This window comes from Protopterus annectens, chromosome 10.part0 (genome assembly GCF_019279795.1).
Source record: "Protopterus annectens isolate FY-2018-M chromosome 10.part0, PAN1.0, whole genome shotgun sequence".
In the NCBI taxonomy this organism is placed as follows: domain Eukaryota; kingdom Metazoa; phylum Chordata; order Ceratodontiformes; family Protopteridae; genus Protopterus; species Protopterus annectens.
The window spans coordinates 1,720,003,956-1,720,022,745 of NC_056744.1; the positions used below are offsets into that span (position 1 = coordinate 1,720,003,956).

Below are 18,790 nucleotides of genomic sequence, written 5' to 3' on the forward strand. Positions count from 1 at the left end.
TTATGACACATTCTCTTCAATTTCATCCTGTGACACCTGTTGCTCTGTCATATGAGAACTCATAGACCTATCACTCCTCAACATTAACTGCGTTAGAGTTTCTGCAGTTTCATGTTCCTTCCCTTGCTGTCCAGCTTCAAGTGAATGTTTATACTGTTTTTCTGTGGAAGGCTCCAAACTATCTTCATATGTCACCTGATCAATTGCTTCCCATTCCACTGTTTTCCCTTTAATTTGGAGTTCCATTGCTCTATCCTGTTGTGATGCTTTCTGAATTAGATTTTCTACACTGAATCCTTCACTTTGGAGATACTTCATGACCTCAGTTTCTATTTCTTTAACTTCTCCATTGCCAATCTCCTTTTCTACTTTTTCTGTTTGTATTGTAAAGTTTTCCATGTCTGGATTCCTTTGCATGTATTTCTCTTCAAATATCTTTGGTGCTGCTCTTTTTGCATTGATTAGTTTTGCTTTCTCTTTTGCATAGATATTACACCATATTTAATCTCTTTTTCTTTCCCATGTCCATATTTCTTCTTCAGATATCTCCTGATCTTCCTGTTTTACTTTACTTTGGGGACTCGTTCCAGCATGCCGTGATGTAACCTGTGTTAGACATTCTACACCACATCCTTCACTTCTGCTTTACTAATCTTCTTTTCGAGATTCCTTCTTTGTGATAATATTTTTAATGTGACATTTTCCATATCTGGATGACTTTGTCTGTATTTCTTTCTATCTTTGGGGCTGCCTTCTTTATGTTGATTAATTTGGCTTTCACCTTTGCATAAATACTGCACCATATCACAGTTTTCTTTCCCATGTCCATATTTCATTTTTATGCTTTTCAAAAATATCTAAGTTTTGTTGTTTATATTTCTGTACTTCTTCAGATGCTTCTTTTCCCAAACAGATCATAGTTTCTTGATCTATATACTGTTTTTCAAAAATCTGTTGTACTTATGACCCCAACATTTTATTTGAAGCTTCTGACAGTTTTTCTTGTGTATGTATTTTTCTTTCCTCTAATTATCTCTTAATCTTTTTTGTATATCTTGTGTCTGGAAACTCTGGGCTTTTTACATAATAGTAACAGTACATCATTTCTTTCTTATCCTCAATAGTCCACTCTATCTTCTTTATGGCTCTTCTTTGGCCTATCAATTTTTGTGATTTCTGTGGGCTGCTACTTCCTTTTATAACTGTGGGGACAATCTTCCCCCTGGACCTGGCCTGGCCCCACTGTAGGAATGTTTCCATATTTCGAGGATTCTACACTGTCATTTTTTCCACTCCTGGCACCAGTGCCCCTTCCAGGATTGGGCACTTTTTTTATCCTGTGTCTTGAGCACCCAGCTACCTTTTTAAGTTTTTGACCTACTTCTGTCCATGATATCTGCTATATAAATACAGTCTACATATCAGTGTCACCTTGGTGAGATTTTGTGAAAAACAGGGTCTACCTCATTAAGGTACTCACCAAGACTTGAGGATGAATTCAATTTCAGCACTACTACTCTCCTTTGCTTGCTGACTTTTCATCTCTCCATTCAGACCCCATCTTCTCCTTTTTTAATTTCTTCAAATCTTTTGGGTTTCTAATACCATGATGGGAATGGACCCCACTCCTAAGTCAAAGTACAATTAAAATTCTGTTTTACAAAACCTACATTTGTCTGTTTCTTCCACATGTTCAATGGATGTTGTAAACCAATGTGTACATAGCCCACTATCTTGGGCCGCCAATATTAACCTTTCATCTCTTGGATTAAAGTCACCTCTCCTTAACCATTCCTGCATTCATTCCTGATCAACATGAGGTTGTTCCAAGAGTTTCTTAAAGTTGCAACTATATTTATGCATTTTCCACATTTCTTGGTTTTTCATCTGATCCTTCACCTTATATTCTTTCTTTTGTTTTTCTGGCGCTTTCAGTTGCACCCTAATTTTTATCAACATTTGGTTCGATTTCCATTCCCACTTGACAACAATATGCTAAACTAAGCAGGGAAGTCATCTTAAGACTTTCTCTCCTCATGCTTCAAAACTTTCACTATGTGTGAGGTTAGCAGATATGTATGTAGTCCCATGATTGCAGACTCTATACATGTAATAATTTTTGAGAAGGCCCATACATCCTTTTAGAAGGGTCTATATTATAACATCGAAGTTGCAAAACTTTGAATGTTATAATATCGAACCCACTACAATGAAGAATGAAAATAGCGAAGCCCTGGAACATTGAATTCTTACCTAGGGCAAGATTTTGGTGGGCCTTTCCGTGGCTTCGCTATTTCCTCCACTGTGGTGCGATAGTTATGGACCTTAGGGTTAGGGTGCAGGTTAAGGTTAGTGCATAGATAGGAATGTATGTACGATTTAGTGTAAGGTTAGAAGTAGGGTTTTGTTAAGTGTATGTGTGTGGTTTATTTATTTTGGTGTGCTTGGGTTGTGTGTATGTTTCTCGGAGCAGCAAATTTTTTCCCTGGGGAAAAAATTCGCTATTCTGAGTGTTCGATGTTATCATATTTCAAAATTCCAAGTTCGAGCTTATGGTGTTCGATATTTTGGAATTTTGAACATATGATATAGACCCTTTCAGAATGGGGAATATATAATCTTGGTATGTACTGTTTTTTTATAAATCATTTGATGAACATGAAGCATTCCTCATGTTTTCCTGTCTCACCAATCCAACACCTTATTGCCACCAATCAATTACTCCAAAGCTGTAAGTTCGGACAGGAATACCAAATTGGTTTATAGCTTGGACTTTGTTCCTAGATGTCAATGCTGTTTTCAATATTAATTTTAGTCTTCTAAAATGTTCCTTACATAGTTTTATTCACATTTGTTCATATTTTATTGTTGATCCTTCATCATTTTCTAAATGTTTATACACTCTCTCTTGCTCAAAGTCTTTTGTATCAACATTCCTGTCCCAAACTGATATTCTCTGGGTGCTGCAGCTTTCCTGCTTTCAACATTGCTTTTGCACATGTTCTTATTTGAATGAAAGATGCTGCCAAAGGCTACTAAGCTTTGTAAAACCTTTACTGCATTCTGCACATTTATATGAACTCTCCCTTTTTTAATTTCTCCAAATCTTTTGGGTTTCTAATACCATGATGGGAATGGACCCCATTCTTAAGTCAAAGTACGGTTAAAGTTCATGAAATTAGGACTGTTTCACTCTTTGATGTCAGTCAAAAGTGCTCTTCGCAGCACTCACAATGTGCCCAGTAATGACTCATTCTGCAATTCATATAGAGTTACATGTGTTGATAGCAAATTTAAATAGGATTGTAGACTCTTTTTTATAAGACCCATTGCTCCTACTACTATTGGAACTATCTGGGTATCTTTCTTCCACATTGCTCTCATTTCTGCTTGCAAGACTTTGTCTCTCTTTGTATGCAGGACATTGTAGTCACTGGGTCTAGTGATTTCAATGATCAATGTTACTTTTGTCTTCTGTTCATGGGCCACTATATCCCGTTTTCTAGCATCTGTTTTTTGGACTGCTGGTAATGGATGATCACATGTGATGTAGACTTCATAATTTTCTAAGATGCATTGTGGCTCACGCTTCCAAGGTTTTTCAACCACTTCAACACCCTAATGTTTGCACAATCCCAAGTGCAACAGTCTTACCAAATTATTATGCCTTTCAGTATACAGTCCTTCTGCCATTAGTATATCACAACCAGCAATGAGGTGTGCAACTGTTTTCAATTCTGTTTTACTAAACCTGCATTTGCCTGTTTCTCCCACATGTTCGATGGACTTTGTAAACAAACATGTATGCAGCTCACTATCTTGGGCTGCCAATATTAACCTTTCATCTTTTGGTTTGAATTTGCCTCTCCATAACCATTCCTGCATTCGATCCTGAGCAACATGAGGTTCTTCCAGAGGTTTTCTATACTTGCAACTATAGTCATGCATTTTCCACATTTCTTGCCTTCTCATCTGGTCCTTCACCTTACATTTTTTCTTTTTTTTTTGGCACATTCAGTTGCTGCCTAATTTTTTATCTACTTCTGGTTTGATTTCCATTCCTGCTTGATGACAATATGCTTCTGCTAGATTAAGCAAGGAAGTCATCTTAGATTTACTCTCCTTATGTTTCAAAACTTTCACTACATTTGGGTCTTGTGAGGTTAGCAGATATATGTGCAGCCCTATGACTGCAGATCTATACATGTAAACAATTTCAAGGAGGCACATACCTTTTTCAGAATGGGGGATATATAATCTTGGTATGCACTGATTTTTATAAATCATCTGGAGAGCATGAAGCATCTTTCTTGTTTTCCTGTATAATCTATCCAACACATTTTGTGGCCAGACAATCACTCCAAAACTAGTTATGACAGGAAGGGCAAATTGGCTTATAGCTTGAATTTTGTTTCCCAGATGTCAACACTGATTTCAGGATTAATTTCAGTCTTCTAAAAAATTCTTTACTAAGTTTTATTTACATTTGTTTTGGTTTTATTGTTGATCCTTCATCAGTTCCTAAATATTTATATAAGCCCTCTTGCTCAAGTTGTTTTATATCACGTTCCTGTCCCAAACTGATATTTTCTTGGTGTTGCAGCTTTCTTGCTTTAAATATTGCTTTTTCACATTTATCAAGTCCAAATGACATTTTTATATCATCTGAAAACGTTTTTACTACTTGCAGCTGTGATTTCAGTACCTCATTTGATGAGCTATACAGTTTTAAATCATCCACAAAGAGGAGATGAGAAGTCTTTATACTTTGTTGCTTTCTGGGAGCCAAATTATAACCATGACCTAATCTATTAAGAAAACAGCTTAATGGGTTAAGGGCAAGACAGAATAGCTGTGGTGACAAGGAGTCACCCTGGAATATTCCCCTTTGAATTTTTATCCCTGGAATAATAATTTGTCCTTTATCATGGCTTAATTGCAAAGTGGTCTGCCACTGTTTCATGGTCACTGTAATGCAATCGGTCAGTGTGGGATGTATCTTATAGATTTTTAAGCACTCTTTTATCCATGAATGTGGGGATATTGTCAAATGCTTTTTTGTAGTCAACCCATGCCATAGCAAGATTCTTCCCCTTTTTACAGTTCTCCATTATGACTTTATTTAGCAACAAGTGAGTTTTTGTTCCATATGACCTTCTTTTATTACCCTTTTGTTCTATTATCATGATTGAATTGTTTTCTATATGACTATAAACTCTGTTGACATCACTTCCAGTATACAGTTTATGCATCATCGGCAGGCAAGTTATTGGACTATAATTTTTAGGGCAGCTTGCAGGTTCACTGTTAAGTAAGAGCATTGTTTTTTCATGCTGCGAGCCAGGTTGGTGTCTGTTCAGGGTGCGCATATAAATAGTTCTTACTCATTGCTAAATCTTCATGCCAAGATGTTAATACCTTTAACCATAAGTTAGGTACTGCATCTGGGCCAGGGGTTTTCAATTAGAGGCTTTTCTTAACTTTGTTTCAATCTCTCTGGTTGTTACTTCATCCCATTTCATATTCTGTACATTTGAACTTCTTATAATTTCTTTTACTTCTTCTATCCATTTAGCATCTTTGTTATGTTCCACAGGATCTTCATAAATATTTCTCCAAAATGTATCTATTTCTTCTTTTTTGGGTAGTCTTTCAATTCCTTTTACATTGTTTCCCAGTTCTCTATAGAACTTTTTGAGGTCATCAATAAATTTATTATTTTATACTTTTCCTTTACATTTATCTGTGCACCTTCTAAGTTTTTCTGGCTGTGCTGATATTTTAGTTTATTATTTGTAATACTGCACAATAAAATCTGTTACAATACTGTGCATTGCTTTTATCATGTCTATCTTTCTGAGTATTTTTGGTGATCTTGTCTGAGTGAATGAGATGATGGTGATGAAGGCTACTAAGCTGTCTAATCATTTACTGTATTCTGCACATTTATATGGTGTTTCCCCTCAGTGTGTGTTTTGATGTCGTTTTAGATGCGCATTTCGTGTGAAACCCTTCCCACATTCCATACAAGTGTATGGTTTCTCACCTGTGTGAATGATACAATGCTGCTGAAGGCTACTTCGACATATAAAATATTTACTGCACTCATCACATTTATATGGTGTTTCCCCTCGGTGTTTGTTCTGATGCCGTTTTAGATGCTCATTTCTTCTGAAACACTTCCCACATTCCATACAAGTATATGGTTTTTTGCTTGTGTGAATGACACAATGCTGCTGAAGGTTACCGAGACGTGCAAAATATTTATTGCACTCAGCGCATTTATATGGTTTCTCCAAACTGTGCAAGTTCTGATGGCATTTTAATGACATTTTAAGTGTGAAACTTTTATTGCATTCAACACATTTATACGGCTTCTCCCCTGAATGAGAAAACTGATGAATAGTTAGTTGTCCCTTTCTTATAAAACACTTACTGCATTCAGTACAATTGTATGGTTTCTTGTCTGAATGAATGATATTATGCCGCTGAAGGCTACTAAGACGTGTAAAACATTTACTGCATTTTTCACATTTATATGGTTTCTCCCCTCTGTGCGTGTTCTGATGGCGTTTTAGAACCCCCTTTTGTGTGAAACACTTCCCACATTCCATGCAAGTGTATAGTTTCTTGCCTGTGTGAATGATACAATGCCGCTGGAGGTTACTGAGACATGTAAAATATTTACTGCACTCAGCACATTTATATGGCGTTTCCTCTCGGTGTGTGTTCTGATGCTGCTTTAGATGCAAATTTCTTTTGAAACCCTTACCACATTCCATACAAACATAAGTTTTTTTGCCTGAGGGAATAGTTTGATGGTGTATCAGGTGAATGCTCTGTGAAAAACATTTACTGCTTTCCGCACGCTTACAATGTTTACCCCTCTTTAATTTATTCACATGTTTAGGGACCTTCATGTCACCATAAGACTGGACCCCAAGAGAGGGATCTCCTTCATAAATGGTCTGACCGTGTATCAGATTACAGCTACGAGAAAACAACTTGGTGTATTCAGCACCAGTATACAGTTTCTTCCCTGTGTAGACACTATGATTTGTTCCACATTCACAACTCTGGCTGCAGTAATGTCCTGAGTGAAGTTGTGGTGCAGGCATGACATGATGTTTGCCAAACTCAGCACACTGCTGAAGGTTCTCTGCTGAGTGATGAATCTGAGGCTGTCCTAGAGAAGGCCGCAGAATGGAACTTACACTCCACTCCATGCTTTCAATACCTAAAATAGAAAATTTATAAGTTTTTTTTGTAAAACAATAAGGCAGATGATTTGATGACAAAAGCAAATGCATACTCTTCAGCCATTTCAAATATAATGGTCTACAGTAGTATTTTTTCTGCTATTAACGTCATTCCAATAATACATCCAAGCAATTCTGACACTAAATTTATCAAAACTAGGTTTCATCAAGTAGCCGTAAGGTTCACCTATGACTCACAGAGTTGCAACTCTAAAAAATGTATTTTGGGGGCATCCATTAGTTCTTCATATAAACAGAATGCCTTTATTGTGTTCATGGGGGTTTTCATCCTACACACCCACTATAGTTACAGGCACAACAAAGGAGGAATATCACATTAATAAACCTTACCACCCAAAAAGGAAAAAAAAAGTCAAACAATGTTTTACTTTCATATGAATCATGCAACAGGTACTGCATCTAAAACTAATGCACATTCAATTAGTGTTTTCTTTCCATGTTTAAGGGTTCTACATGAACATTAAGACCCAAGTAATTAAGTACTATAAATGTGGCAAACTTGCATCTACTCATTAGTTCTTTGGCACTGCCAAACTAGAGTTCCTTCTGCTACAGCTTAAGAAAAATGCCTGCATTTATCATATAAACTCTACTTACTTTACATCTTCTGCACATTAGTCTTTGAAAACTATGCTCATATACTTACCTGATCAGTGGAATTGAGTCATACTCTGCCTATCTACCACTTCTTGGAGTGTGCAAAACAGTCCATATCATTTGCAAGGCTATCAATCCAGAAATAAAACTTGGCTTTCCAAAAGCAAACAAAAAAAGTGCTGTAATTAATTTTCCTCACTGGGTTCAGCTTCTCGTCTTCAAAGAACAAAACATGTAAAATGAAGTAGTAGTATTTATCTCTCTGTTTAAAGTAACTTACTTTCTTACATCTCTTCTCTGGAAAATAATATAACCTGCTTCACTGTACATATGACTTATACAGGGACTACAGCTACTGAGTCCCCTACTGCTTGTGCCACGTCATTCCTGACCACTACCTTGTCATTAATATCACACAGTCAGAAGGTAACCTTACTTAAGATACAAATGCTGATTATGTCACCAGGTATTCCATCTTGGGATATCAATCTCTAGCACCTTAAACCATTTGCTTTCTGATGCAGAATTACCCTATCTTGAAATTACCTAAAATGTTCCATCAGAGGCTCTAAGCAGCATTTTTATGCATTGTGTGCCTCCCTGACAGCCAATCTGCTGCCCCCTCACAGGTATAAGAGGCATATAATTATGCTGCCATCCAGAAAAATAGGTGGAAGCTGTCTGAAATGCCTGAAGATTAAACCCTCCTTATCCCATGTTTCAAGTGTGACACAAGTCTTTACATTTAGGTGAGTATTTGCTATGGTCCATGTCTGTAGGCTTCTTTGCCTGAAAGCTGTAGGTCCTAAAATAAGAAGAATGCTTTTTCACTTGCTTGAGATTAGACATTCAGAGCCCTCCAATTTGCCAGACTAAACTTAAAAGGATCACATGGATATCGTGCCTTTACCTCCCTTCTTCAGACACTTCCTTTGTTGACCCTTCCCAAAATATAAAGGCATAAATGGAGTACTCTACAAAAACAGAAAATTACCCATAGTGGTAGCTTTTTAACTTGATAATGACAGTCTGTCTTCATCCAAGACATCATAAATGCTACCTAGTGGCATCTATTTATCAATTATCCACTCCCAAAAGGCAAACAAGGAATCTGACCATCCTGACAGTGTATTAGTATGTAAATAGTGCAGGTCATAAAGATTCCTATGGTGAGTAGGTCTTTGCTCTGTCACTGGGGTGAAGGCATTCCATTATGTACCTCACCAGGGCAGCTTGCATTGAGCACTGCTGTCAAAATAAACAGATGAATGAGCTGACCTACACCTCTACTCACAAGTAGAGAAAGAAAATGGTGAATGATAAACTTAGCACTTTGCCATTTATTTTGCATGCTCAGCGGAATAAGCATCACAATATTTTGGCACTGACAACTCCATATCAAAACAATGCAGGAAATGAAAGATCTGAAAAAATATATACAGCCGCACACTGGTGAGGGCCAATTATTCTCTGGACAGTAATCCAAACTGTATTATCAGATGCATAGTTAAGGTGGGACAAAGGGGGCAGCTGCCCAGGTGCAAAGTGTTAAGAGGCTTGGTTGGTAGATGCCATTCGATCTTCAGTGCATTACCAGAATTCAAAAATAAATGACAGAACTGCATTTGCTTTCAGAACTGAAGGGCTATCCTTCAACTATCACAATTTGATTTCTCTCTGAAGGAGAGCACATCAGATGGACTTTCTCATTTTGTCACAGAGGGTGCGTCATCACCATGGGTCACTGCATGCCAGAGTAGAAGAGTAAGCTTCAGCAATGGCTCCTCCAACTGAGATATTCTCTTCTAATAACCTAGCCAGGTAGGCCTTCTGTCTGCTGCCTTTAATGCATTAAAACAGAAAAATTTGTATTAAATTTGGGAGGTTATAGCAATCAGGGAGAATCTAAGATTTGGGAAAGTGCAAGGACACACCCCTTCTGCAAGCTCAATGTCTACTTAATCATCACTACTACTATTATAACATTTCAGCTACAGAATAGGCATTTCAGTTCTCTGTCCTCCTGATCTACTTCTAAGTACACCTCTTGTTCACTGGACATTTCCATCCTTTTTTCAGACAGGGAAGATTCAAGAACTGAGCAGTCATGTCCTGGATCTGATTCTTCTGGTCTCACTTCAGCTTTGGTTCTTTCTGTCTCTGTATATGAAATATCTCATCTCTCATCCATCTGACATGGTTGGCCAAGCTTTCTTTGAGAGGGAGGGTGTCAATGCACACAGTTCTCTATTCACCCAGGAACACCTTCTGTAGATGTGCTTCCTTCTTTAAATATTTTTTCCTAGGGGATACAATGACATGAAACAAAACAAAACAACACAACACAACTGTAAAAACAACAATTTAATAAACATGTGCCACGTCAGTGCTTTCATCCCTTTAAGAAACTTTATCAGAATAAATACACTGACTCTAATGATCACACCTGGTCACGTGACCTAATGTCTCAAACTTCTTCTCTTTAGATAAAACTTTGACATTTTCTTTATCATTAAGCCCAGGACTAATGCAATCATTCAATTTTAGCTGGCAGCAGTACTTTCTCCAGTCTAACTCATCTAGTGCATTGAACTTATGACTGAAGTATTTAGGTTCATAGGTTCATACTAGGCTATCTGCCCAAGGGCATTTATAAGCCTAGCCCAGAGTTTTGTGGCTTTCGCCACCCCTTTAGTTTGAAAGGATACTATGCCCATTATTTTGCTGTGCCTCTGTCAAGCAGTGACACTGAGGTAATCCCTGGGGTATATCTGCGATCTCCCATCCATTGGTCAAGATTTCGCTTGAACAAAGCCAGCGAGGTGCTCTGCCTCACATGTACCGGGATTTTGTTCCACAGCATAGGGAGTCTCTGGGTGATGAATCTGTCCCTCCAGCACGTCCTATTAATAACCGTGTCAAGGTTAAAGTCTCCCGCCCTTGTAGTTCTGAGGGATCTAGATTTTTTGAGGTGAAGCATGTTCATCAAATCCGGGTTGGACATGGCCTTGTATGTCAGGCACAGGTCACCTCTGAGCAGGCGGTAAGCAACTGAATAGAGCTGGAGTTCCTTCAGTCGGGCAGCATAAGACATTTTTGAGACCCTTTATCCTTTTGGTGAGGAACTCTTGGGGCCTTTCCAGTTGCTGCAGGTGTCGGGTCAGATACATTCCGAATGGGGCATTGTACTCAATCATTGGTCTGATGAGTGATGAGTACAGGGGGACGATGACCTCCCTTGATCTAGATGTGAATCCCTTCATGATCAGGTGGGCAATGTAGAAGGTCTTCCTAACTACTTTGGCAACGTGAGTGTCAAACGAAAGGTTACTGTCAACCTGGGTCCCCAGATCCCTGATAACCTCTTCTGTGCTTAGTGGATTGCCACCTATATGGTAGCTAGGGGTAACCTTGTTTTTCCCGAAGGGTATGACTATGCATTTTTTGGCGTTTAACTTTAGGCCATGGCTCTGGCACCAGTTATCCGTTTCTATAAGACCCTTCTGAAGGATATCTGTGTCAGATGTATTCTCGAATATGATGCCCAGTTTGCAGTCATCTGCAAACTTTGTCAGCCATAACCCTCCTGTGTTTGCTTGTACTTCTGAAAAGTAGATGCCGAACAAGAGTGGGCCCAGGACTGAGCCCTGCGGGACACCACTTGTGACAGGCTTTGAGTCTGACATGGTGCCAGCAACTCTGACCCTGTGGGTTCTGTCACTTAGCCAGTTTGCAACCCATCTTGTGACGTATGGGTTTACATTTAAGCTGATGAGTTTTTCAATGATACCCGAGTGGGGTATTGTGTCGAAAGCCTTTGCCAGGTCGAGGTAGGCTGTGTGGACTGCCTTTCCCTCATCAATGGCCTTGGTGACTGTTTCGAAAAAGTCAACCAAGTTTAAAAGGCATGATCTGCCTTTGACAAAGCCAAACTGGGTTGGATCCAAAGTCTGCAAGTCCCCTATGTCTTTATTTATGAGTTCCATTATGATCCTCTCCATAGCTTTGCAGATCAGGCTTGTCAAGCTGATGGGACAGTAATTTCCAGGGTCGGTGGAGGCACCGCCTTTGTGAAGTGGGACCACAGTTGCCGTACGCCACTCCTTGGGTACGTACCCTGAGGTGAGGCTAAGATTAAACAGCTGCCCTAACTGCGGGTTTAATTCCTCATTGAGTTCGTGGAGCACACAACCGGGGACACCATCTGGTCCCATGGATGCTGTGTTTTTCACCTTGGAGAGAGCAGTTCTCACCTGAGCGTTTAGAGATGTTTGGGGGGCTACAATCCTCTAGTATAAATATCTCTCTTTTTGGGGGGGAGGCGGGGGAGAAGTTTGCACTGAACCTGTCAGCCAGTATGTTGGCAATGTCTGTAGGGTCAGTGATTTTTACATCATTTTGAACTAATTCTGAGCATATCTGGGAGTTTCCTCCCAGGTTTCTAACATAGCTAAAGAAGGCCTTATGATTGTCTTTTGAGTCCTTAGCGACTTTTCTCTCAAAATTTGCCTTGGATGATTTTATGAGAGATCTTAGCTTTTTACTTATAATGATCAAAGGTGTCTTCCCTTTCAAGGATTTTGCTCTATCTTGTAGTAGCTTCCTCCTTTTGTTGTAGAGCTTGTTTATGGCTGGGGTCCACCAGACTGGACGCTTGCCTTTGATACAAAGAGTCTTTGTTTTGTTTGGGATTGCCTGATCCATGCAGTCCTGTAGGTGCTGGTAGAAGGCATTTGTAAGTGATTCAGCGGCTTGAGTAATGGTTTCCGCAGGCTCAGGGGCCTTAAAAGAGATCACACTAGTCTTTACAAGTGTGAAGTCAGCTTTTGAGAAGTTCTTCACAGTGGTCTTTTTTATCTCAGGTGGGGGCGGGATGTGGACTTCCAGTGAGATTAGTTTATGATCTGATCTCACCAGTGAGGGGTATACCTCCAGTGTTGAACATTGTGACCCCATGTTCGTGATGATGAGATCTAGTATGTTTTCTCCTCTTGTGGGGATGGTGACTAGTTGTTCCATGGCATTTGAGTTTATGAACTCTAGGAACCTTTGGGCTAGAGTGTTGGGGCTTGAGTAGTGATCCCACTCTATATTCGGGTAGTTGAAGTCACCTAGTATGATGGTGTTTGGAGATACATTTATCCCCTCCAGTGTTTTCAGGAAAGCTATGTGAGGTTCCTGAGTTTGAGAGGGTGGCCTGTAACATGCTACAAATTGCAGAGCAGTCTTGCCTATGGTTAATTGCACCTGGATGGTCTCTGATGCATCGTGCGTTGCCACCAACCTTGAGGTGTGGGTGTCCTTGATGAATATGGACACCCCCCCTCCTTTCTTGGTGGTGTCCGGATTTTGGGGCCGGAACGCATGATATGAGGTAAAACCTGATAGTGCCGTGGTGCTCTCAGGAGCCTTGAACCAGGTTTCAGTCACAGCACAGACATCGATGTTCTCCATACTGAGAAGGGCCTCGAGTGCATGCATCTTGAGGTTGAGACTTCTGGCATTGAGCAGCATTACCCTTAGTTTTTTCCTTTTTGTGTTCTAGGGTGGTAGGTTTAGAATTTGAGCCTTGCCTAAAAAGGCACTATGGGGTGGCAAGAGCCTTTGCCAATATCCGGAAGCCCAGGGGTGACAGGTGCAAGCCGTCCCTTGCGAAGCAGCGTGGCTTGTCCAGCATGTCATCCCAGGCAGACAGACATTGGATCCCCTTTGAATGACACCAGAGTTTAAGCCAATTATTAAAGCTGATCATCTTGTCTCTGTATTGTGGCATCATTCTTGGTGAAGGCAGGATACTGCTCAAGGTCAGGGTCATACCTGCCTGGGCTACATAATCAGAGAGCTCCTCTATGTCTCTTTTCATGTAGTCCAAGGAGGTACTTCTCAGGTCATTCACACCAGCGTGGACAATGACTGAGTCGTACTTGTACCTGCTGTTGAGAGACCTGAGTGCTTGCGTTATGTGGCGGATTCTAGCGCCCGACAGGCAGCTTACTGTGACCTTCTCCTTACTCAATCTGGTGAGTGGGGCGTCAGTGTGTCTGACTATGGAGTCACCAATGACGAGTGTGTCTGGCATTGTGTTTGGCCTTAAGGGCTGTGACTGTTTGGCACACTGACTATGTGGTCTATGTGTTGCATGTGTTGTGTCCTGAGGTGGCAGTTGTTTGGGTGTCTGCTTTGGTGGCCTCTGCTGTTTTGGTAGATTTTTGATCAGAGCCTCCTAGTATGTCTTTGTGTGTTTATGTGTATGATTTGAAGTTGTGTTAGTACTATGTGAGACTGGGTTTGTGGTGTGTGTGGTTACCTTCTCCTCCTGTCTGGTCTTGCCAGTCCTATGTTGAGAGAGCTCAGCCTCCAGTTTGGCTATATAGTTGCATCTCTCGCATGTATTTGTGTTTTGTGGGAGAAGGAGCTTGATCAATGAGCAGGAACAGAAAATTTACTTACATTCATTATACTGCTTAGCTAAAGCACTACGAAAAAAACATTGTTTTGTGTTGCATAAATATAAATTCTACCATGGAGTTCCCTGGTTGTTCTGGCCATATAACAAAAGGATATCCAGCACATCTTAATAAATAAACCACAAACCCAGACTTACATGAAAAATGCCCAGGAATTTCAACCATTCTGTCACTTATTTTTCTAATATTAGACTGTGTGCCTATAAATTTACAACAATTGCAGCTGTGGCAGTTGACCATCCCCTTTCTTACATCTGTATCTCCCTAGATAAAGCAGTTTTGATTTCAGTCTCAGTTAAACCATTTTCAAATTTAGAAAAGGACCATCAACCCTGTCAGAATATCCATGTTAAATTTAAACAAACAAATGCATAAACAGAGGAGGTAAAATGGGTGCAGGGAGTGGTTATGGTTATTGCAAATGGTTATACTGAAAGAAGGTACAAGAAGGATGAACACAGAGAAGAGATGGACTTGACAGAGCAGAAACCATGTCAAGATTTTAAAGAATTCATAAAGCAGGAAGTTACATTAAACAAGCTAAATAAAAATATTTGCACTGGTTACAAGTATAGTAAAGGACAGGATGGGAAAGAACATGGCATTACATTTATAAGAATCTGGGGAATGCACAAATGATGATTTTTTTGTGGAAATGTTGAATGACTGGCTTACAAGGGGGATAACAGATAATACAGTAGTGTACATGGTTATAAAGTTTATTTGGAGAAAGCGAGATAAAAAAAAAATAAAAAAGGAAAACTATTGCTTTATGCAATGTTGATTGTAATGAAAATATTGCAGCCAAGAATGAGGGAAAGAATGGGAGAGTATATGTATGAAGAAATTCATGGGATTCTAGAAAAGCAGGTGAATGACTTATTAAAGACTCAGTGGGGAGTATACGTTTAAACAGGGGGCAGATTACTGTTAGCATCAGATATAGTTGTTGCTTATAACAGATGACAGAATTAGAGATGCTGATCACGTGCTTCAACTGAGGTGCTGTTTACAGTTTTGCAGGGTTTAATATATTAATGAAAAGAATGAAATTATAAATTTAAAGATTTTTGATTTAATATGTGAATGTTGTATTAGAATGTATTTGCTGGTTATTTACTTTTGTGGTTTATGTGACTTTTGAATATTATGATCACTAGATGGAGCTAATTTAAAACTTATTTAAGGGTGACAAACAGGATGCTTTTCATCTGATGAACTTCACCTTTTACTAAATGAATAAAAGGTCTTATGTTTGAAATAAACAGTTTGGACTTTTCTCTGGCATCTACATTTTGTGTTTATTTATATTTTCAGCTGATCTAGTTGGATTTGTTGTTACTTATGGCAGATTATCACATTAACTGGTTTGGGACATTATGAAAGTATGGATTTAGTAAAGGCTTTAGAAATTTGGTCAGTGTATAAGAATTCAATGGCGCTTTATAGTAAACTGGAAATTGGGGAGATAAGGATGGAAAAAAGGGGTTAGGTAGGGGTGTTATTTAAACTGGATCGTTTTTAGTACAGTAAGGAATGCACTGGTACTGACAAACAATTATACATAAATAGAAGAAACTGAACTAGTTTAAATAGGTTAGGAGTAAAAAATAAGGAAAAGAGCAAATATTTATTGATATAATAAAATAGGTGATATTCACTTTAATATGATGGAGGCTATTTAGTGATATAATAAAATAGGTGATATTCACTTTAATATGATGGAGGCTATTTAGTGATATAATAAAATAGGTGATATTCACTTTAATATGACGGAAGCTATTTAGTGATATAATAAAATAGGTGATATTCACTTTAATATAACAGAGGCTATTTAGTGATATAATAAAATAGGTGATATTCACTTTAATATGACGGAGACTATTTAGTGATATAATAAAATAGGTGATATTCACTTTAATATGATGGAGGCTATTTAGTGATATAATAAAATAGGTGATATTCACTTTAAAATGATGGAGGCTATTTAGTGATATAATAAAATAGGTGATATTCACTTTAATATGACGGAGACTACTTAGTGATATAATAAAATAGGTGATATTCACTTTAATATGATGGAGGCTATTTAGTGATATAATAAAATAGGTGATATTCACTTTAATATGATGGAGGCTATTTAGTGATATAATAAAATAGGTGATATTCACTTTAATATGATGGAGGCTATTTAGTGATATAATAAAATAGGTGATACTCACTTTAATATGATGGAGGCTATTTAGTGATATAATAAAGTAGGTGATATTCACTTTAATATGATGGAGGCTATTTAGTGATATAATAAAATATGTGATATTCACTTTAATATGATGGAGGCTATCTAGTGATATAATAAAATAGGTGATATTCACTTTAATAAGGCAGAGGCTATTTAGTGATATAATAAAATAGGTGATACTCACTTTAATATGATGGAGGCTAGTTAGTGATAAAATAAAATAGGTGATATTCACTTTAATAAGGCAGAGGCTATTTAGTGATATAATAAAATAGGTGATACTCACTTTAATATGATGGAGGCTATTTAGTGATATAATAAAATAGGTGATATTCACTTTAATAAGGCAGAGGCTATTTAGTGATATAATAAAATAGGTGATACTCACTTTAATATGATGGAGGCTATTTAGTGATATAATAAAATAGGTGATATTCACTTTAATAAGGCAGAGGCTATTTAGTGATATAATAAAATAGGTGATATTAACTTTAATATGATGGAAGCTATTTAGTGATAGAATAAAATAGGTGATATTCACTTTAATATAACGGAGGCTATTTAGTGATATAATAAAATAGGTGATATTCACTTCAATATAACGGAGGCTATTTAGTGATATAATAAAATAGGTGATATTCACTTTAATATGACGAAAGCTATTTAGTGATATAATAAAATAGGTGATATTCACTTTAATATAACAGAGGCTATTTAGTGATATAATAAAATAGGTGATATTCACTTTAATATGATGGAGACTATTTAGTGATATAATAAAATAGGTGATATTCACTTTAATATGATGGAGGCTATTTAGTGATATAATAAAATAGGTGATATTCACTTTAATATGATGGAGGCTATTTAGTGATATAATAAAATAGGTGATATTCACTTTAACATGATGGAGGCTATTTAGTGATATAATAAAATAGGTGATATTCACTTTAATATGATGGAGGCTATTTAGTGATATAATAAAATAGGTGATATTCACTTTAACATGATGGAGGCTATTTAGTGATATAATAAAATAGGTGATATTCACTTTAATATGATGGAGGCTATTTAGTGATATAATAAAATAGGTGATATTCACTTTAATATGATGGAGGCTATTTAGTGATATAATAAAATAGGTGATATTCACTTTAATATGATGGAGGCTATTTAGTGATATAATAAAATAGGTGATATTCACTTTAATAAGGCAGAGTCTATTTAGTGAGATAATAAAATAGGTGATACTCACTTTAATATGATGGAGGCTATTTAGTGATATAATAAAATAGGTGATATTCACTTTAATAAGGCAGAGGCTATTTAGTGATATAATAAAATAGGTGATATTCACTTTAATATGATGGAGGCTATTTAGTGATATAATAAAATATGTGATATCCACTTTAATAAGGCAGAGGCTATTTAGTGATATAATAAAATAGGTGATACTCACTTTAATATGATGGAGGCTATTTAGTGATATAATAAAATGGGTGATATTCACTTTAATAAGGCAGAGGCTATTTAGTGATATAATAAAATAGGTGATACTCACTTTAATATGATGGAGGCTATTTAGTGATATAATAAAATAGGTGATATTCACTTTAATAAGGCAGAGGCTATTTAGTGATATAATAAAATAGGTGATACTCACTTTAATATGATGGAGGCTATTTAGTGATATAATAAAGTAGGTGATATTCACTTTAATATGATGGAGGCTATTTAGTGATATAATAAAGTAGGTGATATTCACTTTAATATGATGGAGGCTATTTAGTGATATAATAAAATAGGTGATATTCACTTTAATATGATGGAGGCTATTTAGTGATATAATAAAATAGGTGATATTCACTTTAATATGATGGAGGCTATTTAGTGATATAATAAAATAGGTGATATTCACTTTAACATGATGGAGGCTATTTAGTGATATAATAAAATAGGTGATATTCACTTTAATATGATGGAGGCTATTTAGTGATATAATAAAATAGGTGATATTCACTTTAATATGATGGAGGCTATTTAGTGATATAATAAAATAGGTGATATTCACTTTAATATGATGGAGGCTATTTAGTGATATAATAAAATAGGTGATATTCACTTTAATAAGGCAGAGTCTATTTAGTGAGATAATAAAATAGGTGATACTCACTTTAATATGATGGAGGCTATTTAGTGATATA

The 18,790-nt window shown here is 37.2% G+C and overlaps 1 protein-coding gene across 1 annotated transcript in view; it reads right to left on the reverse strand.

Annotated features, from left to right (window-relative positions):
• Positions 1-5,779: 5,779 nt before the first annotated feature.
• Positions 5,780-18,790, reverse strand: part of LOC122813955 (zinc finger protein 383-like) — a 133,809-nt gene continuing 120,798 nt past the window's right edge. The window contains exon 6 of the mRNA XM_044086500.1: positions 5,780-7,237. Coding sequence (XP_043942435.1) covers positions 5,964-7,237 — 1,274 coding nt within the window. The 3' untranslated portion in view covers positions 5,780-5,963. The remainder of the gene's footprint in view (positions 7,238-18,790) is intronic.